This window comes from Dromaius novaehollandiae, chromosome 24, assembly GCF_036370855.1.
Source record: "Dromaius novaehollandiae isolate bDroNov1 chromosome 24, bDroNov1.hap1, whole genome shotgun sequence".
In the NCBI taxonomy this organism is placed as follows: Eukaryota; Metazoa; Chordata; class Aves; order Casuariiformes; family Dromaiidae; genus Dromaius; species Dromaius novaehollandiae.
In genome coordinates this window covers 4,844,003-4,869,918 of record NC_088121.1, presented here as the reverse complement: position 1 = coordinate 4,869,918, position 25,916 = coordinate 4,844,003, and the positions used below count along the sequence as shown (strand labels likewise).

At 47.0% G+C, this 25,916-nt stretch overlaps 1 protein-coding gene across 2 annotated transcripts in view; it reads right to left on the bottom strand.

Annotated features, from left to right (window-relative positions):
• Window positions 1–25,916, bottom strand: part of NOC2L (NOC2 like nucleolar associated transcriptional repressor) — a 58,510-nt gene that overhangs the window by 6,666 nt on the left and 25,928 nt on the right. For both annotated transcript variants that reach the window (XR_010392838.1, XM_064525522.1), the window contains exons 12-16: window positions 24,687–24,800; window positions 24,404–24,505; window positions 19,524–19,667; window positions 12,653–12,766; window positions 7,547–7,682 (exon numbers count right to left, since the gene is read on the bottom strand). Coding sequence is in view for 1 of the 2 variants with exons in the window: in XM_064525522.1 (XP_064381592.1) it covers window positions 7,547–7,682; window positions 12,653–12,766; window positions 19,524–19,667; window positions 24,404–24,505; window positions 24,687–24,800 (610 nt within the window). In the remaining variant the exon portion in view is untranslated. The remainder of the gene's footprint in view (window positions 1–7,546; window positions 7,683–12,652; window positions 12,767–19,523; window positions 19,668–24,403; window positions 24,506–24,686; window positions 24,801–25,916) is intronic.

The window sequence follows — 25,916 nt, the reverse complement described above, 5'->3', positions numbered from 1 at the left end:
TTCACGGTTGCCCTCCGGGTCATTCCTGAAATGTGCAAACTTGTTTCTTCTCCCTCTTCAGACCTTGCAGAGACCCAAGCAAAGAGGGTCTCTCCTGCCTCCGTTCCAAAGGGCAGCTCGCCTTGACGTGATAGAACTCTCTGAGTTCACCATCTTTGTTGCCCCCTCGGGGGAAGGAGAATAGGGGTTGTCCAATCCTGCTGAAATTATGCAGCTTTCAGCTCCACCTGCACAAAGCACAAGGCAGGAATAGAGGGAATCCCCCTTCAGATCCTAAGATGAAAAAACAATGCAAATTCATTTCTCTCCTCCCTTTCCTGCTGTGCAGCCATATTTGCTGCAGGCATCAATACACTGCTTACAATTTATTCCTGCACAGTTTCCAATCAGGTGCAGACCAAAATGAAGCAAAGGGACAGACAGCCAACAGGCAGTGTGGCCTCGTAGAAGAACCACTATGCTGGAATCCTAGAGATGTGAGCTGAAACTCCTGTTTCAAACCCCATTCCAATTGTGACAACATGGCATTCCCCCTCCTGGTGCTTATGTCTCAATTAATCAGACCAAATATCTGAGTAGAGAGTGCACCTCTCCAGTGGTCTATGCAGCATCCACCCAAAACTGATCTTGGTTGAGGTCTGCCAGTGCAACGCAAGATGCACTGACAGAAAGCTAGCCAGCGCTCCCAATTTCCAGGTTCTGAAAGGAGCAGATACAGAGTCGTGCTGATGAACGTTCTGACTTCATTCCTAAGAATTGTGCGTTATCCTCCCCATTTTTTCAGAAGGCCCTGAAAATAAATAGAAGTGCTGGTACTGACAAAGCTAGCAGCTTGAACCACAAAGAAAAACAATGAGACCTTTATAAATGTGACTCCAGACAATAAAAAGGCTTATTATTGGTGGTCTCACACTGGAATTGGAGCTGGATTCAGAAGAGATTCATCCACTAATGGATTCTGCAAGGCCTGAGAATAAAGAATGAAGATTCACATGGATAGGAGGCTTTTTGCTATCATGGCTCTGTGGCCTACTGCAAATGCTGAAGTCAGGGTTAGGACTTCAGAAGGAAGAGACTGAAGACCTTGCTTTTATTATTGGTTACTGCAAGGTTTACAGAGCCAGGAAAAGGGCTGCTGCTGTTAAAGACAAATGGCTTATGTTTTTGGCTACTGTGAGCCTCTGACCTACTGTTAAGGCTAAGGTTAAGGTAAGGAAAGATCAGAGCGCTTAGCTATTGCTGGATCCTGCAGAACCTGAGGGACTAGTAAGGAGGCCTGTGGGACAAAAGGAGTGGATGGCCTACTATCAGCCTTTCATTTTTGGCCTACTGCAAAACAGGGTGTATGATTCAGAAGAACTGAAGAGAAGACTGAAGAGTTAGATTTATGCCTGGATCCCACATGGTTCATTAAACCACGCTGATGGCTGTAGCTAGCACAAGAGGCTGCTCAGTGAATTCTGTGGGCAGGGGGCTTAATGAAAATGTCCTTTTCATAGAATATTTAAGTTAAAGTTGTAGAATGTGTTACTAGAGGATGTTGTGGAAGCCAAAATAATAACTAGAATCAGGTATATCCGGTGAGCCAACCATCCATGGCTATTAAATAAAGTGGTCTGTTTGCAATCCTCAGCTCAGAACGTCTCTAAGCCATTGACTGCCTTGTAACCTCCCCTCCCCTGAATACACTGGATACTCTTCCCTGGTAGCTCCATACACTGCAAGAACTCTTGAGGTGTTTAGCCTTGCACCTGCATCTTTATGCATCTGTCTCTAACCCCTCTTGTCAACACATGCAATTATAGCTCAGCCCTGAAACTGAAGAGAAGAAAGCTTCAAGGCTCTAACATCTGGCTGGAGTTGGCTTTCTCCTCTGAATCACTCTGGGATCCCATTGAGACCTCCAGGAGCACTTGCCCTGTAAGAATACACTGCCATAATGTTATGTACAAGCTGATTCTCCCCATAGGAACCTATCACATTTGAATCTGCTCCCTGACCTATGCCGCAGTTTCCCTAATTTCCGCTTTAGGATCCCTTCTTATTCAACACTAGTCAGTCCCCAGTAGTCCCTCCTTGCTTGCTCAGGGTGGGACAGTGCTTTGGGAGGATTCTGGAGGAGGTGAGTCTACCAGATGTTGCTGCTGCTTCTGGTCCCCAGTGGGAGGGAAGTGGTGGTCATTGGTTCCCATCTGGGAGCAGCATAGAGCAGGGCCAAGGGCTGGGCGAGCTGCAAACACCAGACTGCTTGTGGCTGTTTCCTGCAGCAGTGCCTGGGGCTGGAAGCAGCAAATCTCCCCCCTCTGCTACAGCACAGCTGGAGAGGGCGGTAAAGGTGAGGGTGGACAAGAGGGACGCCCTCAGAGCAGGATGGAAGGTAATATACAACTGCACCAGTGCTGCTGGAGGACAACAGGAACTGCACATTATCCTCCTCCCCTGTGCAGGGGCACCTTTCATTATCTACCCTTGGCCCTCCAGCAATGAGGAGTGACAGAAACTGGGAGAACAGGGAGCTTCCCAACCCCATTACTTTGGGAGAAACATGACATTCATTTCCTGCCTGTATGGAGCAGGGAAGGTGCAAAAGGGTCAGGGCAAAAAGGAAGGTCCTGAGGCACCTTCACTGACCCCAGGCCTGCCACCTTGCTCTCGGCCATGCTCGGAGCTGGCTTTTCAGAACACTCCCTTGCCCACATCAGTGGGGCTACAGACCATCTCCCAAAACAGCTAATGCTGGAGATGCCCATGTCATACTATAACCCCTCCAGGGGCTGGAGATACCTTTCAGGGAAGATGATGCTGTTGTATCATCCTCCAGCTAAGGGCTCTACCCCAACATCCACACCACGTCGTGGCAAGCCACATCCTAGCTGGTTATTCATATCCTATTTCTCCAACCTCCATTTGCACACCTTTCTCCATAAGGAAACTAGAGACCTGAAGTGCAAAACAGTTTCTATCCAGTGTCCATCTCTAGGGCCCTGGAGGCACAGGTTACCAGAGAGCACGTGAGAGATGGAGATACTCATTTGGAGGCTCAGACTCCAAAAATGTTTGGGAGACAAAGGACAGTCATTATGTTGCCTTGGAGATCTTTGCTGCTACAAAAAGCGCTCAGACTCGCTCAGTCCCAATGTGTGTTGTTTCTGCAGTCACCACAAACACACAAGAGCACAGAGTGCATTGCCCATTCCTCAAAGCTTAAACCCTAGGGAAACTGTAAACGCAGCCCATGACAACAGCACATGCAGTATGTGTCTATCTGTACACAACTCACTCTTCTAAACACATCTACTTTTTATGTGGACAAGCCTGGGGCCTTGAAAGGACCTGATCCTGCCTACGCATACAGATGATCAACTCTAAACAGCTCTCAGTGAGTTCAGATGGTCAGCTGGAAGCTTGAAAGCTTTGCATCCTGCATGAGCTGACTCAGCTATGGCTCACCATCAGTGCTGCCCACTCCTTCCCTCAATTACTTCTACTCCACACACCCCCAAGCAAAGACAGGACGTGTGCGTCTCGGGACCAGGCTTGTGTGGACTCACCCATTTGTGTCAATTAGCCACGCAACTCACTTTGCAGTTAGATGCTTTCTGGCTAATGCTCTTGGGGAGGTTCACCTACCCTTTCTGCTCCCTAAAACAGATTTCCCTTTACTGATCGTTTTGCATTTTAAGACTTCTTCAAACTGATTGCAAAGAGCTCTTCAGAAGCCTGTTCTGCTCTAAAAAATACAAAGGCCTTTGAGAGAGAAGTTAGCTAATGAGTAAGATACTTTGGCTAGCAATGGTTAATCCAAAAAATCTAGCTGCTCTCCAGGTCTACCCTCTTCCAGAGAAAAGAAATGGGGTGAACTGAAACCAACATTTCACTGATGCAATACTTAATATAAAGCAAAAAGGGGGTGGAAGGTTTGAACAGCAGCTAAGTAACACAAACTTGATAATTTCCTGACTTTTAACAGACAATTTTTTACTCCTCTGAATTTGGCCAAGGACCTGACTGGCCAAGACAACCACAAATAGGAAGAAGAACATCCTGTCAACACAGGAAAGATTCTGCCAGGTCAAATACATCGGTTGGTGAGAGATGGGAAGCGTTTTCACTTTGCTCCATATCCCCACATCTTACCAGAAAGCCACAATGACGTTACACCAGCTGCAAGTTCTAAAATCTACACTTTTAAGTAGCAATGATCAGGCAGAAGGGAGTCTTCCAGATCAGAGCAACAGTCCCCACAGACAGAACCCATGGAGTAGCCTAGAAGGATGAATAACAGCCACAGACTCCTGCAGCTAGCTAGCTAGGACTTTTCTGGCAGTAAGTTCCTTCCTATCCAGTAGTTCCTCCCTCCCTCCCAATTCTTTGCCGAGACCTACAGATACCCAGGAGTTAAAGCCTTGCGACTGGCTCTTTCTGGTAAAGAACACTGAACAGTTTTGTGTGCCCCTGCAAAGCCTAATGAGGAGAATACGCACATCTCTGGGTGTGGTCGAGCTTTCCAGGGAGCCTCTTGCTCTTCTCCCACCTCATCCTTAGCATTCCCAAACCATGTCCCTGCTTCCATTCCTAGAGCAGGGAGGGCACAGCCTACCAGCCTCATCTTTTCCTGCCCATGTCTGGAAGCAGTGCTGTGTCAGAACAGCTGATCTGCACAGACCTTCTCTGCCACTCTGTTTTGGAGAGGTGACTGAGCTTTCCCAGACTCCCACAAAATGCCAATGCCACAGTTAGTTTCATAACACTTGCCTGCTTCACATCAGGCCTCTCCTTGTCACTGTACAGAGAGGTCAGCATCACAGGGCAGTCCCAGATACATTTTTTATTTTCCTCTCCCAGAAGGTGCAGGGTAGTCTCCTCCTCCGGCCCAGACTTCTGCCATCAGCTGCTCAATACGGTTCTCTTAGATGTAGTTCGAGGCTGATTTCAGGGGTCCTACTCTCTCTTCCATCCCTGTAGTCAACCAGTCCCCACGTTCAAGTCAGAGTAGGCTACTTCTGTGGCTTGGGAGTTTGAGGAAAGCGATGGTAAGGGTTAGAAGCTTTGTTTTTAAGTAGTCTGAATGCTTCAAGATGAACCAATGTCCTTTTGTTGTCCCAAACTCTCCTTTTGCCATATTTGAGGAGAGGAAATTGTTGTGCCCTCAAACCTCACAGGTAAAAAAGTAAACGCCCAGGCCACAGCAGCTGCAGGGCCTCCCAAATTCCCTTGCGTTTGGCCACCCAGTAGAACAATAGCCACAAACACAGGGAACTGCAGCAAATTGAAGCACTGGCTTCTCTGACTTGCATCTGCAGCCAACCCTGACAGTTACTGAATGCAGAACATGGCTGGGAACATCTCACACCCCACACAGAGTAAGAACAAGAGCTCATTGTATGCATCTCCCAAGACACAGGCGCTTTTCCCAGCCTCCCTATTCCGTGCCCCTTTCTCACTGTTCAGTCACACCACGGCCTGGAGGGGACTTCACCCTACACTACAGTACCAGACCAAGTGCTCCACTGTTTCCACCCAGAGCCTCAGGATTCATAGTGGAGGCTGAGCAAAGTTGCTCCTTGAGAAGGAAGTGGCCTTCAGGGCCTGTTCCCTCCCTTCAGAAACACCCTTCTAAGAACAAAGACTATGGAGAGGCAGCTGAGCCAGGAACGCTGGAAGGCAAGGCCCATTACTGACACTGACGCAGTGCTGATACATGCTCAGCCACTAGATACCACAGCGATTGGACTCACGCAAATGGAGCAGGGAGAGCCCTTTGATATTACATGGACATTAATCTTCATTTGCACTCTCTTCACAATATATGTCAGCCCCTTAGAGGTGCCAAAGAACAGATGATATCTATCACAGACAGATATCACAAGCACACACACAAGCAGGGGGATGAAGCTGGGCCTAACATGTAGGCTGTAAACCTTTACATTCAGCATACTCTGCAGTGAGCAGGTAAGCACCAGAACCAAGGCAGGACCCGTGTAAATAGGGTATCAGCCAGATAGCTGCCCTAGACCTCATCTTGTATCATCAATAACATTTGTCACAGATGTGCCTCATTCACTTTGGGATACCCATGTATTCCCAGAATCCCTGAGTAAGGACCAGGAGCCCAAGGAACCTCCCAAGAATGCATAAAGCCAGTTGCTGGGAGGCACAGGAAGAAACCCTGGGTCTCCCTGGCTCCTAGCAACCTGCTTCCTGAACTGCAGTTATCCCTGCCTTTTTAGAAGCCACTAGGATTCTTCTAAGGCATTAATTTGTTTGGCCAGCAGGACAACCCCAGATCTCAAGGAGATATCTCAGCAACCCGTTTGGATGTGACACTGATCTCTCAGTATCTTGCTGGGTCATGTCCTCACTTTTGCTATCCTCCCTACAAAAATTCACTGACTTCAACCTCAAGCTGTCAAACAAGTTTTCTGACCACTTCCTCCTCGTGTATCAAAGACACCTGTGAAGAGACAACAGTCATCTGTTTCTGTGGTAATTCCCAGGATTTACCCTCACACCTCACAACGTATGTGACAGATTACGACTTTACCTGCAGATCAAATCTCCCAAAACCCAGGAAAACCCTGTACTCTTGCAAGTCTCCCTAGTAGGATATGAATGACAACATGTTTAGAAAACCTGCAATATCTCAAAATCTCCAAATTACAAAAAGACAATCTAAGTTTTTCTCCAAACCACATGGTGAGCTTTTTATGCAGGTTCCACAATTTACTGTGGCCCCCTTGTGGTCACAGCCAGTGAGTGATATCACTCCCTTTTCTCTAGAGATTCATAACTTTCTTAGCTCATCAAGAATACTTGCACTGTCAGTCATTAGAAAATAAATAAATCAGAAGTGCGTGCACAGAGAGGATAAGCCTTCTTCCAGCAAAGATTCTGGTAGCCAGCCCCTGTGATAGCCACTGTTTACAAGAATGTGTAAAGAGAAGATCCTGGCATGCTGTTGGGTAGAACATTCTTATTCCTACTTTATACGTGGGGAAATGAAACAGGCATTTCTGCACCTCCACTCACTACGGAAAAGGAAAGCAAACACCTCAGGCTCTCCGAGGTCAAACTACTGCCCAGAACCCGCACCGGTTAAGAGCACAAGAAGAACTCACTCTTTGGAGAATTACAGTATGAACTGCAGCTACTTCTCTGAAGCCTTTGAGACAGGCTCTGTGTTCAGTCACACATCCCTGGCTCTCCAGCTCCCTGGTTGGGGTCAGTCTCTGTGACAAAGGAAAGGTTCTGAGGGGAGGAGAGGGTATGGGTCATCTAGGGAAACAAAGACTAATGCAGGCTTTAAAATGAGCTGGAGTGACAGAGTGGGGGAGGGAGAGAAAGATGAAAGCCTCCAGGCTAGCTTCTGTCTGCCACTTTAAAAAGCCTCCAAAGGGCATCGTCCTGTGTGCTCTCCATGTCACTAAATCTTTTGAACCAAATATGGCCAGCATACATCTCCCCTGGGGTAGAGCCGTACTACCCCATACCACAGAGAAATCTGAGCAAGGAGAACGCATGCCCAGCCCCAGCCCCAGCCCCATACCTTTCACAGGGAATCCAACGGTTTCCTCGTCAGAGTCACTGTCCAGCTCAAAGAGGTCCTTGAATTCCTTCTTATCTTCCTCCTTCCTTTCATCTTGCTTCTTACGTTTAATTTCTGGGAAGTTCAAGTCTTCAAGCTAGAAAAAAAGCCCAGACCAACAGTTAGAACAACCTTAGCTTGTATTTTTAAACAGACAATGCTGACTTTAAACATAGGGGCTTGGCTTTGCTCTGTATGTGCAAGCCATATAGCCAAGAGGCAAGGGTTGTGTCTGGCTGTTGCCAAGTAGGGGAACAACAGACACATCTGTGAGTCAATTACAAAGGTGAATGATGTGTGCAAAGCACCACTGCTCTACTGATCTTTACTCAGTGAACTACTTTTGCTAATGAGCCATCTACTACTGATAGCTTGGCATGGCTAAAAATGCAAGACATCCAAGACAAGCTGGCTGTCCTAGACCTCTGGACAGAAAGCCATGCAGGCCATATGAGCTTGGGCAGCCAAGTACAATCAAGCCAGACTGTGCTGGTCACCTCTAAAGCAGTGGTTCTGTACCAATGCCAAAATCCGTGGCAGCTATAACCTTCTATTTGGCTGCAGATTTCAGCACAGTTAAATGGCAAGGTGTTGAAGATGCTTAAGATATGTCTACCCCACAGGTTCCCCTGTTGCTAGCCCTTACGGAGTTCAGTGGGCCAAGCCTTGCTACTGCAGACACAGCCAATATCAATGCCATTAAGTATTTGCAATCGACACCACCTCACTGCTCTTTACACCTCTCCAGAGGGGAATTAGGGGGAGGATTTACTTGTAAGGCCTCATGCCAGCAGGGCGAAGATAATCGGAATGCAAATTAAATCCCAAGTGCTCTCTGAACATCAGCTGCCCACTGCCTGTGCCTGGCTGCACACCTCCTGGGAAGCACTCATGCATTAGCACACATTAGCCTGCTTGGAAACATTCGCCCTGCGACTAATAACTCATTTGCTCTCTCCCACCCATCAGACCACCCCTTGACGCACTCCTCTCTGACCACAGCCACTTCAACCCTCCCATGAGCTTCCCCCAGCAGGAGCAGCAGCAAAGCATACTCCATATAGAAAGGCAGCTCTCGGCAGAGATACAGACACACATGCATTTGCTCTGCAGCCAATTCCAGCAAATTCTCCCAGCCATTTTCACGGTTATGGTCCCCAGCTGGGCAATATTGATTCTGGGAGCTGAGCACTTATAAGCAATAACCTGCAGCACTAGGATGGAAAGTCAGAAGCTGGCCAGAGTGTGGGAGAGGGGAGCAAAGCACCAACTACCATTTGCAGGGTCCTAGTTTTAAACTATTTTCCTGCTTGCTCTATTCCACTATGAGAGGCCTCTCCTCCTGCTGCCCCTGCAGAGACCTGCTGAGCTGTCTCTGTGCCTGGAAGACATGTGAAGAAAGCAGCACATGACAGGCTTTTCAAACAGCAGCCTTTGCATGCCAGAGAATAGACTCAGGAAGCAAACCCCAGCAGGAGCAGCACCTCACAGTCACTGCCAAACAGCTGCCCTCAGCTGACCTAATGATGTACTTTAACCATTCTCTTTCCTAGGGTGGCTGAGCTCCAGCAAGCTCCATCTTGGGGCAGGGGAGTTAACAGGATGAAAACATTTTCCTTAGCTCCTGCCAGTTCTGGAGGACAAGACAGGTTCATGCTTCATTCCTCCCACTTGCTCTAGCCCGTAACCTTTTTTTTGGGAGGGGGAGAGGAGGGGAAAGAATGCACCAGAAATACTGATTCAGTGAGGGACTCCAGACATAAAACACTAAAGCTAAACCACAGCAGCTATGTTTCTAATCCAGTGTTAGGGATCAGATTCAGAGGCTGTGCCTGTGATCACAGCCTTTCAGCTTATACAGCCCTCGACTTTGCAAGTGCCTCAATCACGTGACACTGCCATCACCCCAGCCTCAAGGACAGCCATGGGCACCTCCTGCAGCCTAAGACCAGGACCATCACATCCTCCCTCAGTAGCTCCATCTTGATCAAGGCCTCTGATGTCCCAGAGGTGGTCACTCTGGCTAGTGCTCAGGACTGTATGCTGTGGCATGTCATCACTAAGGTTGTGCCAACTCTGGCAATCCCACAGTCACAGCCAGCACCTTTGGGCCCTCTTCTGTGCCAAGAGCCATGCTATCTGCAGGGTTCCTGCCTGGCAGCCTTGGTTGCTATCACTCTTCAGCAATAGCAACAGTTAAACAGGATTCTGGCACCGCCTAACCAGGAAATAGTTGAAGTTGAAAGTGTCATAATCCCTACAGAGGAAACAGCAAACAGAAGCAGAAATCCAGTTTTGTTTGTGAACAACAAACAACAGGCACATCAACTGCCCAAATCTTTGTTTGCTAGTCATGTTTTCCATGACCCTGATCACTGTTACTCTTCAGCAGCAGTAAATGAAATGTAAAGATCATTCAAGACCTTATTCTCCCTCCTCACTCACCTGGAGTGTAGGATATTTCCATGGAACATATCACTTAGTACGTTTTAAAGTGGAAAATGGAGCTACATGTGAGCAAAATGTCTTGTGCACAGAACATGGAAGAGTCTAACTTCTTCAACTCCAGCAAGTGCAGGGGAGAGATTTCCATCAACATTAGGAAAAACATCCTCAATATACTATGGAGGGCATGCTTAGCAGGGAGCAGCGACTGTTATTTGGAATGTCTTAGGCACTATGAAAATACAAACATGAGTCCTCATTTCCAAAAGCAGCCAGTTTTGGGTGACATTAGTACTGGCTGAACCCAACCTGAGCATACTAAAAAGGACCTGGTGTTGAATCATCCTGAGTCATGCCACCTCCAACTTTCTGAGACTCCACAGGAGCACCTGCAAGTTGAGCATCTCAAAATAAAGACACCAGAAATTCCTACTAGCTGTGGAGCAATTACAAAGCATGAGGGCTTGCACTGAGCCACAGCTCACAGATACAGCCCGTGTTCATCAAACAGGAGCAGTAACCAGGTAATTTGGAGGCCAGTCTTTTAATTCCCAGCTAGAGGGTTACTATCTACGGAGTCTCACGAAGCTGATTAGTCTGCATCCCATTAAGAACCATTGGGAAAAGCAAACAGAACAGGCAGACAGGATCTGTGCTGTTATATAAGGCAAGTTCCAGCTCATAGCAGCTGAGAGCCAAGCTGATTCTTTTTTTTGTTATTATTTTCTCCCCGAAATGGTTGCTAATAGGACATGGATTTTCCCAGCCCTAATGGGCCTCATGGTGTTCACTCTCCTGCTGGGGCTCACAATACTGCATCATTAAGCTAGCAATCCCCACCGAGAGAAAACAGCCCCAATCACCAAGCAAAGATGTTAGGCAGCCGCAGGCGTTTCTGAAAGCTAACTCCAAAATCTGTCTCTCTCTACACTTTATCTGTTCAGCCCACTTCTTCCAGGAGTGAACAAGTCTCTGTCACTGCCCTTCAGCCTACCCCTGTCTTAAGCAGTAATCCTCTTGAACCTTGCTAGGCTAAAGGAATCCCCCCTAAAGGGGAGTTCTCTACCTCCACTGCTACCCCAAGGAGCTCTAACTCCTCTCCTCCCTTTAACATGAGACACGGGGCTCGTCTACACAAAAGGCTTATCTCCTTCCTCCTGGCCATAGCTGCTTCAGTACCAAAAAAGTCTCAGCTCACAGCAGCAGGGTCAGTTTTGGGTAAGAGGTCAGCCCTACTCACAACAATCCCTTTTTTGCTGTTTCTTAGCCCCACGTGGGCAACTTTGTTTCTGCAAAGGCCACTTTCTCCTGCTAGCTCTGCAGAGCAAAAAAAAAAAAGAAAGAAAAAAAAAAGTGATTTTTGTTCCCTCTGCACAGCTGCCCAAGGGAATTTCAGTCTCCCAGCCTTATCTCAGGCTGGTATGCAATTCTGAGCATATCATAGGATAACCTACGTTTTCTACCATGCTCTGGGACTTGGCTTAGAGCCAATCATCCTCATGTCCCATGGATTATTCTAATTGTTCCCCACCCTATGCTGGAGACACCAATTATCTCTATTTCCTGCTCCTGGCCAACAGCCTAGCTCAGCCACTTTCATTGCATTAGCATTGAGACAGCTTTCCTTTGGGGTCCTAATTTAAGCAAGCTTCCAGCTTTTGCATCCTGGAGCGTAGTGCTGGGGGAATGGCCAGGAAACCTTCACTTGGGCAGGAGATGTGGGAAACGGCAGTCTGAACACTTTCATCCAGACAGCAAGTCCCACCTCACAACCAGCCATCCATTTGGGTGAAACAAACAACTGCTAAGCAAAACCCATCTCTGATATTCCCCTTGTAAGAACAGATGCATTTTCCCCTCCTCACTTTCTTGGAAAGCTAGGCCTATGAAAGTGGGGATGAATACACAGAACAGACACTGTGGGTAGAGTCTAAAATTCAAAACTGCATCACACACCTGTTCCTCAAGTAGCATCCACAGTAAGGCTATTGCCCCCAGGTGCCATTGCTGGCACAGATAAGAAAAAAAAAAAAAAAACCCCAACCACCAATCCAACCAAGCAATTAAGCAGAGTGCCTAATTATAATGCATGGCTTCATTGCTAGAGGTGAGGTCCAGCCAAGGCCCCCAAGCCAAGTCATGAACTTCACTGGAAGTCTGGGTGTTAGTTCAAACTGCATGACCCACATGGAAATTCACACACCTTTAAGGTGTCAAGTCAAACTACCATCAGCAGCAAAGTCAGCTGCCTAGAGACTAACTTTGGGCAGCAAGCAGGATTACAAGGAAACAGCAGTCAGGGGGAAGTTTATCCTAGCACTACATCACCTCTTACTAGCTTAGGCAAACAAACAGGATGCAGGCAAGGGACACGGATATTGCTCCTAGAGATCCCAGCAAGACAGATCCCCAGAGCTGAAGACACTGGCTAGGCTGCGTCATCCAGACCCACCCATACTCTTTCCAACAACGCACAGCCTACCCATCCATCCAGTTCAAGCCAACTTCAGCTCACACCAGTGGAGCTGGTTTTGGCCACCCACCATCCTGCTGCTAGGATATGCTCTCCTTTCTTCCCATGGTACAGCTGAATGCGAAATAAGTCAGGGGTTTCATTCTTACTCTTTCTTTGCCACTGATTTCCAGTTGTATCTCCTTCTCTCTTAGCTTCTTCCACTGAGCGTAATACTTGGTCAGGGGTGTCCCCTCCTCTTTGACCTGCTTCTCCCATTGTTCCTGTGTGGAGAGAGGGAATGCAAATTTAAGGAAGGTGTTCAAAGCATAAGTTTTGCAATACAAATGTAGCAAATACAGGGAGTCAAGAGTGGAGTTTAAGACCCTGTCCCAAACCACCTGTTTGCAGTTTCTGGATTGGAACTGGCATCCATGACTAAGACTGCAGGCAGAACCAAGTGTGAGTTCAAACACAGTCATTTAAGCAACTACTAAAACAGGAGTGGTGTGACTGACAGCTCTCCTTAGGTAAAGCAATGCTTGGGCTCTGCAGGGAGATCAAAGAATGCCAAAGGACAAAAGGAAAGCTTGGCCAATGCAACAGCTTACTGGTACAATGGCACAGGATACCAGTGTCATGAGTGTTGAATCACAGTGGAGAGATAAATGAAGTATAGCAGGGCATAAGGTTCATCAAAGGAGAAGAGCTACAGGGTAGCACTGGACCTGCTATTAAAGCTGTAAGAAGCTCCTCTAAAAGGGGCATCCATATAGTTGTGCATAAGACACTTTGGCTTATGAAGGACCACCAAAGTTTTCAAGCATGGTGGCCGGAAATGTGGGTTCCCAGATTCCTACTCCTCCCTTATAGAAGAGGCATGATTCTCAGAAGTGCTGGGAACTTGCAATAGGCTCTTCTAAAATCAGCTGAGTGCTTTCTTGGATTCACTATTACAATCTTGGCACTAGACCTGCACTTCTACTCCAGCTCTAGAGAGAAGGCATTGACACGGTAGTCAAGCCAAATGATGCAGTCTACTGTAATGCAAGAGAAACTACTTCTGCTGAAACCCTAAAGGTAGGAATCAGAGGGCATTGGAGGGAGCAATCAGAGGATCTATCAAGGCAAAATTTGCCTCTCCTGCTCCCTTAATGGAGGCATTTGGTGGCCTGTTCAGTTTTTGTGTTTTAATTCAGAAAAACCTCATGCAAGCATTTACCAGACCCCAGTACAAAAGATGCTTGATTGCCTTTTCCCCCTGTTCTATAGCCAAGAGTTTATTTTTGAAACAAACATTCCCTTGCAGGGTCTTGGACCCAACCCAGCCTTGAGAAAGCAGAGTATGAAGAAGTGCCGAGCCTGTTTCCGCTGTCCGAGTGGAGAGAGAAAACATGTGCAAACACTGTAAATAGTGGGAAGCAAATTAGATGGTTAAAAATTCTTTCATGCTTTAATCATCTGGCATGCTAGTGCTGAGAGAGAGGGTATGTCAAATAAGAACACATTCTTTTTAACCTGGCAGTATCCCTTTAAGTTAAAACCCACAGAGAACTGTACCTATTGTCTGGATTACCAAAGTGCCCAGAGGCTTTGCGCTAGCCCCCAGTAAAAAGTCAATCAAATGCAAGCAAAGGGATAGGACATATGAGTAGGAACTGAAACAGGAAAAGGAGGAAGGAAACAAGCAACACGAACAGAGGTTAGCACAGATCCACTCAGAGGTTAGAACAGATCCAGAAAGAGCATCCAGAATCCAGTGCTGGGAACAAATACACAACTCTGTGTGGGCTGCTGTGTGTACAAAATGCTCCTGTTTGGGCAGCCGGGGGGTTGGATGGGGAAAAAGAAGGACCAAACCATCCTCACAGCAAAAAAAATAGCAGTAGCTTAAATAATGTTCTTCAACAAGACGCCAAATCAACTCTGCCTCTAGGGAGCTAAGCATCAAAATCAGGGGACTACGCTTGCTGCAGGCTGTGAGCCAAGGCGTGGGGAAAAGTTTGCGTAGAGAGCAGTGTATGAAGAACACGATAGAGAGCGCAGCTCTCTGCAACAGACAACAAGCTAGATCCTTGGCTTTTACAAATAAGCAAGTACTCAGTGAAGACAGTGAAATGAAATACATCAGTCTACATCAGCTCCTGATTTGGCCCATCACTGAGAGGGAAGTAGAGATGATCTGTGGTCTCTGTAGCTGGCACCAGGAGCTAAACTATGACAATTAAAGGGCGACCAGCTGGTGTCACCTGCACTCTAATGGCAAGGAATCTATTTACGCATCCTCAAACAGGCGCTATCAGTACTGCATCAAGCTAAACAGGCTCTTTCGGGTAATCACGGGCCCCATACTCACAACCCCCATGGGACTCTGTAACACAGCTCCAGGTCTGCATGGCTGGAGACTGCATCTGCTCTCCTGTCTCCTCCCTGGCAGGCTGACTGAAAGCACAGCTGATGTACCACTGACTCCAGCAGCACTCACCAGTGGAGACGCCAGCCAGCAGACAGCTCAGCTTTACTGTCTGCTCCACCACTGATCTGACCCACTACTATGGCAAGAGGAGCAATTCCTGAGGAGTGTAAGTCACCCCACATATAGATCAGGTTCATACCAGGCTGCCAGCTGTAATCAATCAATTTGTTGATGCTGTGTGGTATGGACAGCTTCCAAGAAAGACTTTTCTTATGGAGGGCAAAAGTCTATGTGTTCTGTCCAATATAGTTCTTTTAAACTGGATCCACAGATTAAAAAAAAAAAAGGACCACTAAAAAACATTCCCATCTTCCCAGTCAGAACACCTCAATGGGAATTTCTGAGGGTGTGGATGCCTTCATACCCCCTTTAACCATTTGCAATTCTCTTTTTATTACTACTTTTGCATCACTGTGTTGCCTAGGGGCAACCAGCATGGATCAAACCGACAGTGCTAGGGCCTGTACAAATGTAACAAAGATCATTGCCTTCCAGAAACCCTCCCATTTGAAACATGAGATGGGGATGAATGCAGAAGATCTGGAAATCCCATGGAAATGAGGCAATGTTTTCCATCTTCTCATTCCCTCATTTCACATTTCATTAAGTGCAACAGCCTGTTGGGCTCCACGGTTCCTAAACAAAGTTTCCTCAGCTCAGCACAGAGATGCACCTGGGAGTCATAGGGCTGTAATGCAAGCTCAGTGCATGCTGCATGTCTGGATGCACTACCTTCCTTCCCTGCACTCTCCCCTGCTGAGCCAGGGCCCAGACTAGTGCTAAGGAACCTATGGTCGGAGTTGCACATTGTGCTCCTGGATTAAACTTCAGCTGCACATTCCGCTCTTCTTGGCTCCCCTCAGGGAGACCTTAATTAACATAGTAAACCCATTAGCATCATACTCTCAGAAAAACACTCTCTCTCAAATATTAACCTGCTCTTTATAAAAGAGAGGTGTAAATTAAAGTTCTCAACCTTAAATGAAGATGGAAACAGCCAGGCACACACACATTTGGTATGGCTACCCCTCCACAGCACACTCCTAGGATGCAAGGAGGGATCCCTCTACAGTCCCTGCATATTAAGTACAACGTCACACCCCCATGCTCCCTGTAGCACTAGGTTCAACCTCCAGGCTATTTCTTTTTTAAAATTACATAATATAGACCCTCTGATGAAGTACAGAGTTTCTAAAATACCCCCACTACTCAGTATTGCAGAACTGATCACATTCAGAATTGCTATTCTCTCAATTTAAACCCATTTCCTCCCCTGAAAGCTGGTTTTCAGTGTATCGGATGGAAGGATTAGCTCAGAATTTGGGCTCTGCTTCCTGCAGGGGAGCCGGCACAAATGCATGGATGTGAATACCAGAGAGTATTTGCTTTCAATTGCTCTTGCTGGCAAGGCGGACATGCAAATACTTTTGGCCTCTTTTCTTCCTCTCCCCTCGCTCCCCTTCTTCCCTTCCCTTTTCCGCCAGAGTTTGCTGATGAGAAGAGCCAATGTCCCACATATGCTGGAGACAGCCTGGCAAACTCAATCCGGATTTCTAGGGCCACTCAAAATCACTCTGGGAAGTGCAGCATTTGTGAGAGCTTTGGCCCTTCTTGGAAATGTATGCCATCTGTTTGCAAAGGAGTGTGGGAAAATACATGGCCACTGTCCACAAAATCTGTTCCCTGGGCACAAAAGATAAACAACCATGTCACTTCCACCCCATAGAAGTATAGAGTGGGCTGTTGCCTCTGCTCTCAGGAGCAGTGACATCCCGTTAACCCAAGGAAGAGAAGGGCTGTCTTCTCTCAAAGGGCAACAACGCAGTGCAGAAATACAGATTGCACTGGAAAAATAGGCATCTTCACTGGACAGCACTTTACTCTTCGCTGCATCCCCTTAAACAGCAGAGGAGCAGCCTCCTCTGAGCATGCTTGGCAAACTGGTGCCTGCCTGCCTCCCTCACCGAAGGCAAGCTGCCTGCTGCTGCCCCTCCAGAGCCAGTCCTGCCAGAGCCAGTCCTGCCAGACTCATGCTACTCAGCCACCCAGGTACAGATGTTCCTGGGGAAACAGGTGCACCAGTGTCAACAAGGAGCTGTACAGGCAGTAAGATGTTAAAATAATAATCTAGTTCTTGTAAAAGGGGCTGCAGCCAGAGTTGCTGGGAAAATGCAGACAGTGGCAGAGCTGCTGGAAACCCTTTTTTATTTAGACAAACATCTTCCCCAACCCATCATTTCATGGAGAGCCCTGGAAGCTGAAATCTCTACCTCTGCAGAGCAGCTGGGTAGTCACAGTGTTGTCCGCAAAAAAATACCAAACAACAAAGTCCTAACCACTTCAGTCCAGATGGGAAGCATAATTCCTATGGCAAAACAATCCAATACAATCCAGAATAGCATTTACAGCAACAAAGACTACTTAGTCCATTCAAAACCAGTTCCATCAGCCCCTTAATCTCACTGCTGTGTCCTGGCATTGATACACCAGGATTTCAAAAGATAATTTTCCTGCAATCCTTGTCACTGAGTGTCTGTAGATAAGTTAGTCTGCACTGCAACTCCTGCTCCATGCCCAGCTCCATGCCAACAGGTGGAGTTTTCACTGATGGAGAACTCCAGACTTTTCAATGACAGTGCGTGGCCACACAGAGATCACTTGGACCCTGGCAATTACCTTGTAGACAGAGATATTTTCACCTCTCTCCTGCCAGACAGGGAAGAGCCAGACCCACTACTTACACTTACACACACAAAGTTCATCTATCAGAGGTGCAAAGATTGCTGTGCTGGATAAACAAAAAGCTACCCATCCCAAAGATAAGACAGACAAAGCTTCATTAAGATGGCTTCCTTTTGGCTTCATTAATAAAGGGTCTGGATTTCAAATACCTCAGTTTAGCAGGTCAGCAGGTTCCAGAAGAAGGATGGAAAAAAGCAAGAGAAAAAAGTTTCAAAGACATATAATGGAATCTCTTGACAATACTTTACCCCATCTCTATGAGGACCTGGCTTGGAGCAGGCAGACTCTAGGAGTAGGGAAAACAAAGAGAAAGGCAGCATCTCTGCCTGTGCACAGGCCAACCAACTTTCTAACCAGGCTGAGGAAACAATGCCATGCTTTATAAGACAGGAAGATACTGGTACAGGAGTATATTTCCCCTCCCCACCTTCATCTATCATGCATTTCATAGACAACTGCAAAACAGGTACGATTATCAAGCCACAACAGGAGGGACTTTAATCCCTGAAGACATACTATTTGCAGATCGCAGACCAGGAGACGAAGAAAATAGCAAGAGAGGGTTGCCCTTCTATCACAGGCCCACAGAGAACGGCATAACAGAATTTAAGACCAAATGGTTGCTTCTAGAGCCTTTTAACACAAGGTCACTACTTAACACAGCCTAAACAAGCAGCCATGCCAGTATCCAGCTTCCGGTGCCTAAATCTGAATGGTAGTAGAAACTTCCTTATTGGAAGACTCTGGAGACCATTACCTCTTGGCATGCCTTAAAGGGCAGCTCAACTCTGCTTGTTCCATGTGTAACCCACCCCTTTATGGTGGGTTACTTCAGACGTTTCAACCTTGTTCAACTATACCCAACTCGCACCCATCCAGGGTAATACTCTGACCAACTCCAGTTTTTTCAGGAAGACATCATCTCTTAGTCCCTGTTGCAGTCAGATGGCCAACTATTAGCCAATACATCCTCTAACATACTGTTTTCTGCCTGTGCTACACTTGATTCTCTAAGATAGACACAGGCTTCCATCACCACTGTAGTCACTCTTCTTCATCTCATCGTTAAGATGGAATTGTCCTGAGATTTAGCTCAAACAGCTCCCTGGACCATATGAGCCGTCCCAAGCCACTGCAGCTTTTCTAGGTGTCAAATGCATTCAGCTACTTCTCAGCAGGCTGGATGGCTTTGACTGCAGACAGAAGAATATAGGAACACCTTTCTTAAGAAACAGCTATAGTGCCCAGGGTGCCTGATCGCTGTTCTTATGGCTCATAACTTTCCCAGTTCTACAGCTCTGTCTCCACAAGAGCCCAGGAAAAGGGGGGGAAAGGTTGTGCACTAAGATTCACCTTCTGGATCATGAACTGCCATGTATCAGTCACCTGATGTCTTGGTTCTACACTGCTGGAAACTGGTCTCTATGGACTAAGAAGAAACAATGCTCTTACAGAGGAGAAAGAATTCCCCCATCACCTTAGGCATGAACTAGCATCTATATATCAAAAGTTGGATGAAGACAGGCAAATTTCTCAACAAAGGACATGCCCCAACAAAGCAAGGCACATCCATACATGTGTGTGTGTTATAAATATTAGAAGGGTATAATTTATGTACTGTTTTCCATGAGGCTCTTGGCTGCAGAGCGTTGCCAGCTATAGCATCAGAACCCTGCCGAGCTCAGTTGTTTGTGAACATCCACCCCACCCCACACACTCCTGTTTCCATGACCTCGTCCCTCCCGCCTCCGTCACCCGCTCAACCCCAGCAGCCGGAGCCTGACTGTCTTTCCAGGAAGCCCAAATTGAAGTAGCAGGCTCACCACAGACTCCCTGCTGGCCACGCCAAAGGTAGCTTTCTGACGCCTGCTGGCGATGTAGGCAGAATTTTCCTGCAGTTTCTCCAGGAGCTGCCGGATAGGCTTGCAGTAGTTGGCAATCTTGCATTCCTTCAGGAAAGATTTTAGCTAGGAGGGGGGAAAAGAGAAGAAGAATGAAAGCAATGTAATAATTTCCATAAACAGATCCCATCAGCAAAAAAAGCATCTCCCACCCCCAGTGACAGGCAGCATGGGGTGCCTTTTCCCTTCGATTCATTCTATAGTCCAGTGTATCACCCATATTCAACCGTGGGGGTCCTGCCACCCTGGGCTGAAAGGAAGCAAAGAGATACAGTGACAGACCAGATGTTTGTATGAAGTCCAGCTCAGCAGCCTTACTTGAAAACAGCTTTTTCAACCAATTTAAGTGTTCTTCTTTCCGAAAGGATATCTCAGTGGAGTTCGAGCAGCCATCAAGAAAAAGTCTACATTCTTCAGGGCCTTAGCTCCCAGCTGCCATTGTAATTCAAATACCAGTGAGGGAATATGGACTACACACACTGAGATCAGGAATAGCAGTGGATATCTGTGGATGCTAGTTGGCCAAAAGCACAGGGAAGCCAAGATTATAATGGAAAAAGGTGTCTGTGGTTAAAATTACAGAACGCTGGTAGATATTGAGGTGGGAATACTAAATAGATGAGGCTGTGCATTGACAGTGAAGGCTGGGATTGAAGCAGAGATTGAGAAGAGACGGAGACTGGCACAGAGTGCGGGAATCTGTAGACTGGAACTAAGGGTCTTTGGTAAAACTCTGTAGGAGAGCTTGGGGCTGTTTCAGCAGCAGAGCTGTGGGTCAGGACAGATAGCCATCTGCAGAGTCATATGGGGTGAAGTTTGCTTAATGTCTGACCATACCAAACCCAACTGCAACCGGCAACTCTCATTTTTCAGGAGCACAAACCCACACACCCACCACACAAAAATCTACAAAATAACTCTCTTCTGTGGACAACTTGCACAGCATGTGCCTAGATAATTCTTTCTTTTAGACCCAAGGCCTTACATGGAACCCTCAGGGTAAGAGCCAGCCTGCCAGGAAACCACAAACCCTACCTTTGCCTGACGGGGTAAGGGCCATCCTACTCACAGAGAATCTGCCCCTGCCCTGTCTCGAAGCAGGAAACACACTTTGCTTCTCTCAGACAATGAGGTTATTTCATTGCAAACAGAGCAAGTTTTTTTTTAATCTCAACAGCCTTGTCCTCAAGCAAACCCCTCTTCTCCCCACTAAAAAAGATCTCCCCTCCCAATGCAAACTACCCTCCAACACCACTGCACTGCTCTGACACCTCCAAATCAAAAGCTGAAGCAGCAGCAGATACTCTTGCTGACAAAAAAAGAGATGGGAGTGCACAGGTTGACCCATGGCTTGAATTCCAGTTCAGTCTCTACTAACAGTTTTCATGGGCCTCAAGACAACTTTCTGGAAAGCTCTCCAACTTCTGCAGGGCAGGCTCTTTGCTGGAGCCATGTATACACTACACTGGCACTTGCTTTGGAGAAATAAACCTAACAGGGCAAAAGAAAATAGTTAACCACAATGGAGCCTTCACCTCGACTGGGACCTGCTGATGCTATCACGATACAGATAATGGGTTTCTAGACAGCAAATTCAGTACTATCTTCTCTCCTTATGACTTTAAAAGTTCCGCCTCAGAAGAGAGAGCTGGGGGAAGGAGAAGAAGAAGGATGTCTCCCTCCTGTCAGGCCTACATGTTGGCTTGATCTTACACACCAAGCGGATAGGTATTAAATGTTAATCAAGAGGTGACAGTCACAGCTGGCCTCTCTCTGTCAGGGCACTGATCTCCTGATGGGTATACTGCTGCGAGATCTGCTGCTGGCTACAAATATGGAGAATGTTTCCCATTAGCTAGCAGCAGGGGCTTCTCCCTGTCCTTTATCCCCAGGATAGCTCCAGCCACCATCATTCACCCAGCTCAGAAAAACAGAGATAAAATAAACAACTTTCCCCTATTTCGCAAAGCAAACTGCCTATCAAACAAGTAAAAAGAAACCATCAGCAAAACTATTCTTTCACTAGTCAAATCTGTCCCAGCCTCATCCCCCCCTTTCTAAAATATTTATTTTTTATAGGTGCTGCATATTTATTTCCACTGAGGGATGCATTTGTCATGCAATTTATCTTGTTTGATCCCCACAGCTGCAGCCTCAGATCCATTTCATCCGCTGCCACATACATTATCATTTTTCTTTCATTGCAGCAGTGTCGCCAGAAATCCTGCAAAATCTCAGGCTCTATCTGTGCAGTTTGGTGCTGTGTGTTCACTCTCATAGCCATATGCTTCATCTCTTCCTTCCTCCTCTTTCCTCCCTGCAATCTCTCACAGTCCTGCTGCTATCTGCCACGGATATTAACAAGAGGTAACGAGATCCCAGTCCTGTGTTAAGAGGCAAGGAACAACCAAGAAGCCAAAAGACAGATGAGAGAAAGAGAAAGGGACTTTGCGTGTGTGTTTCTCCACTCTGTCAAACAGGACAACCATACCTTTCCAGAATAAAAGCAATCAGAACGTGTGTGTGTGTGGTTAAGATCCAGTGTCAGTTCCTAGTGAAGCAGCTCTGCGATTAGCGGGATTGATTCTGTTGACCTGCCAGCCTTAAACACCAATGGTTTATACCAGCAGAGACCACAGCAAAAGCCCAGCTCCTCTTACTGTAAATGACGCAGGGAGCTATAAATGATCTGAAGCAGCTGGGCTTGTGTGTTCCAGGGAACCTAAATCAACCCCAATCCTCCACTCACAAAAAGCAGAGGGAATATTCAACTCAGAGCAGAGAGAGACCAGCAGCAGGAGTAGCTACTGGCTGGAAACACCAGCACCTCCTGCCCTTCTGCCTAGCTGAGAGCCATGCCTAGATCGTGCCATCCCCTGCCTATATCCAGCAGTACTGATCCCTTATCTACGCTTGCCAAGTTTTCCCCTTTAACCTTCCACCTCTGCTCTGTGATGCCAATCAGGACTTGGGAGAGGGATGCAGCAGTCTCCTCTAAGCATCCAGACACATGGGTTCTGCACTCTGAGCTCCTTAGCAGCTTGTGGAGGTAGTTGCAGAACAGAAGCCTTTGAACCGTCTCCCTCCCCTAGTGGCTCCGCTTTCCTTTGATCTGCCCTGGTGCTTCCTGCCTTCCAGGCAAGGAGGTTTTAAAGTTCAGTTTGAAGTCAGTTCAGCCTAGCTTCTCCCAAAGCCGCTGACCAGAAGATGAGGAACGTACCCCTCGCCAGCTGGAATCCAGCCCTTACAACAAGGCACTGAGAGAAGCGTGAGCTCATCGGGAGGGGAGGAATCAAGACAGATGGATTTTTATAGTTAACTGGAACCATTCCAGGGGAAAAGCCTTCCCCCACACACTTTCCCGAAGGCTTTGAGATTTTGGGAAGCTAACCTCAGCACCCTGGCCCAGCAGACGCCACGAGGCTGTGGTTAGTGGCAGCCAAATAGCAACCTGATAATATTAATTCTCTGCAGAAATACAGGCTGGTCCCAGGGTGTGTTTGGAAGCCACAGGGAGCTTAGTGCCAGAGGGCCGTTAAACGTGTTTCATTCCAGCCAGAACATCGGCTCCGACAGCTTCGATGCTCTCAACAGCTGCTGGCTGAGAGGAAAAGGCTTTGTTCACTACCGATAAGTGAGAAGCACGCAAAACGAGAGCAAGCACAGGAGCTGCTCGCCAGCACAGAAAGTGCCTGTCAGCTCACATTAGCCAAGGCAGCCTAGTGCCAGCTAGGCAATGGCCTATGCCAGGCTGCAGGGACCCAGCCAAGAGTCATGCGCCTGACAGATGCCAGCCTACAACAGTAGGCAGGAACGAGCAGATTTGCCCCCCGAGCAGCCTGTGGGCCCCAACCAAGACATTGCTCCCCTGTCAACCAGAGGCATCATAGCAACAAGGTATGCAGACACATGGGCTAACGGCATCAAAGCAAAGCAGGGGTGTGTGTGCTTAAGCAGGATACAGCAGCAACCCTTTGCCAAACTTGTATGACACCTGTCACTCATGAGTTAAAAATAGAGAGGACTGGGAGGAAAGAAGGGAACAAGTTGCAACATGCTTGCACTGAGCAATCTCACTGCTCAAACCAGAGAGGTCACAGCGCACTCAAAACTGAAGCCACCCAGCTAATAAGATATTAGGGAAGGATTACGTACTACACACCCAGATGCACAGCACTGACTATTAGACAGTGCTATTGTGCACAATGAAGTATGCAAACATGACAGCAGCTAAGAACACCCTGCACAAAGGAATGCCGGGGAGAGGGAAAGGGCACTACTTCACAGCACAGCTGTTAGGTGCAGTGAGGAAGAAGGACAGAGACAGGAACTCTGCTGTTTTGTGTGGAAGGACTTAGGGAAAGTGCCCCAGTTGATGGAGATACTGTGGAGGCAGGGAAGATTGCCATCTTGTGGAGATCGTGTGAGAGAGGCCATAAGGTAAGTAAAAGCATAGGTACTACTCGGAGACAACGCAATGATTTGGACAGCTCTAAATTGCCAAGAGCCCATCCGCATTCACTAGTCACAAATGCAGCCCTGTAGCAGCTAAGCAGCCCTTTGCCCCACTTTGTCTCCCAAGGGAGTAGCTAACTCTACAGACACTTCATCCTCTATCAGGCGTGATTCCTCTGCTTCTCCCCAAGAATACCCCAAAATGCAAAAAAACCCCATGATTAGGAAAAGGCAGATGGCCCTTCCCTCATGCTATGAGGACCATCTAGAGTTCACCGTTAATTTAAGTGGCCTTATCCCACTCTGCCCACATTTATGGCATGCCCAAGAGTTGTCTTACACCTTACCTGAATGACAGTAGGGAGAACCAACTCTGGGAATCCAATGCTGTAGGCTTGGCAATGGAGATATTCAAGTATCAGGTCATACAGCTGTTCAATGAGTCCATCCTGAGTAGAGGAAGCAGAAATAGAGATATCAGGAATTAAATCTTTCACCTCCCAAGTAGGGAAATGAGTCTCCAACCCTAAGGAACAGAATCGCAAAAACTGTCACTAAGGCAACGCCGTTGTTCATGGAGAAGCTGTGCTTCTGAGGGTTTGCATTGGTAGCAGCTAGGATTCCACTTACTCGAAAGGCCTTCTCCTGCAGGTTGGCATTGGACAGCTTCAAGATCACGGCAAAGTTTATAGGCTTAGCGCTCATACGTCCCGGCTTCTTGTTGAAATCCACTTGCTGGAAAATCTGCAACAGAAGAAATTGAGTCTAAAGATGATCACACCACAAAACAGATGCCGAGTGACTCAACAAAGACCATGCAGTTGGTAGCAAAGCTAAGAGGACAACTCAGAAACCCTGATTCCTGCTTGCCTGTTCTGATCACTATTCCACAGCCTTTCTTAATGCCCTATCAAGGGACAATTAAGGAGTGAACAAAAAGCACACTTAAAGCTTTGGAGATCTGAGGGTGAAAGATGCTATAGAAGTGTGAGGCAAAAGAAAAGCAACATAAGCAACAGCACAAGAAACTGAAGATTTGTTCCTCAGCAGACTCACACTTCTAACAGTCAGAAAGGTTGTACTACAAGCTTGAGCGTATTTTGGAGTTGTCCCTTAAGATGAACTGCTTTTCCATGACAAGACCAAATGTTGCTTACACCAAATCCATTATCCTTTTATTATCACTGAAAGAACTGCCTGAATTCTCCTAGGCAGTAGAGAGACTAGTAAGCCCTTTTCACAAACACCCCTTGCCAAGCAAGGTCTCTTTCAAACACATTTCCCCCTGGAGTACCTTATATCAGTTACACCTGAGCAGCCTTTGAATAAGCACATGTTATTCTCCACGGCCACATTTCATTTTATAGCAAGGGACATGGGAAAAATTGGCCCCTTTCCAGAGTCTGAAAAGAGGCCATGCACACCACTCATCAAAAGGAACATCAGGCACATACAAGCTCTGGGGCGCAGCTGGATACCCAATACACTGGTATATAATGTCAAATGGCAGACCTGCAGTTTTGCTTTTGTGTTTTTCTAGAGCTTGTTTAATGATAACAATGGGGAGAATAGTATTTCTGAAGTGGAAGGTACACAGTTTACATAGTACAAAAAAGAAGAGAGAAAAGGCAAGTTTGTAAATAGGCGTGCAGCTGACTCTCTAGGGTGACATCCCAAGGTTAGTTTTAATTAAGAAGCGCCATTACTGCCTTAAAAACTTTACACATTGTAATCAAAGCTAAAGACTTTGAGAGTCTTTCCCCTACTTCCTCCTTTTTGTGAGTTTCCCAGCTTTACTGGGTGAAGGATAGCATGAATCAATGAGAACTTTCATTCTTCACTTCCTAGAAATGCTACACT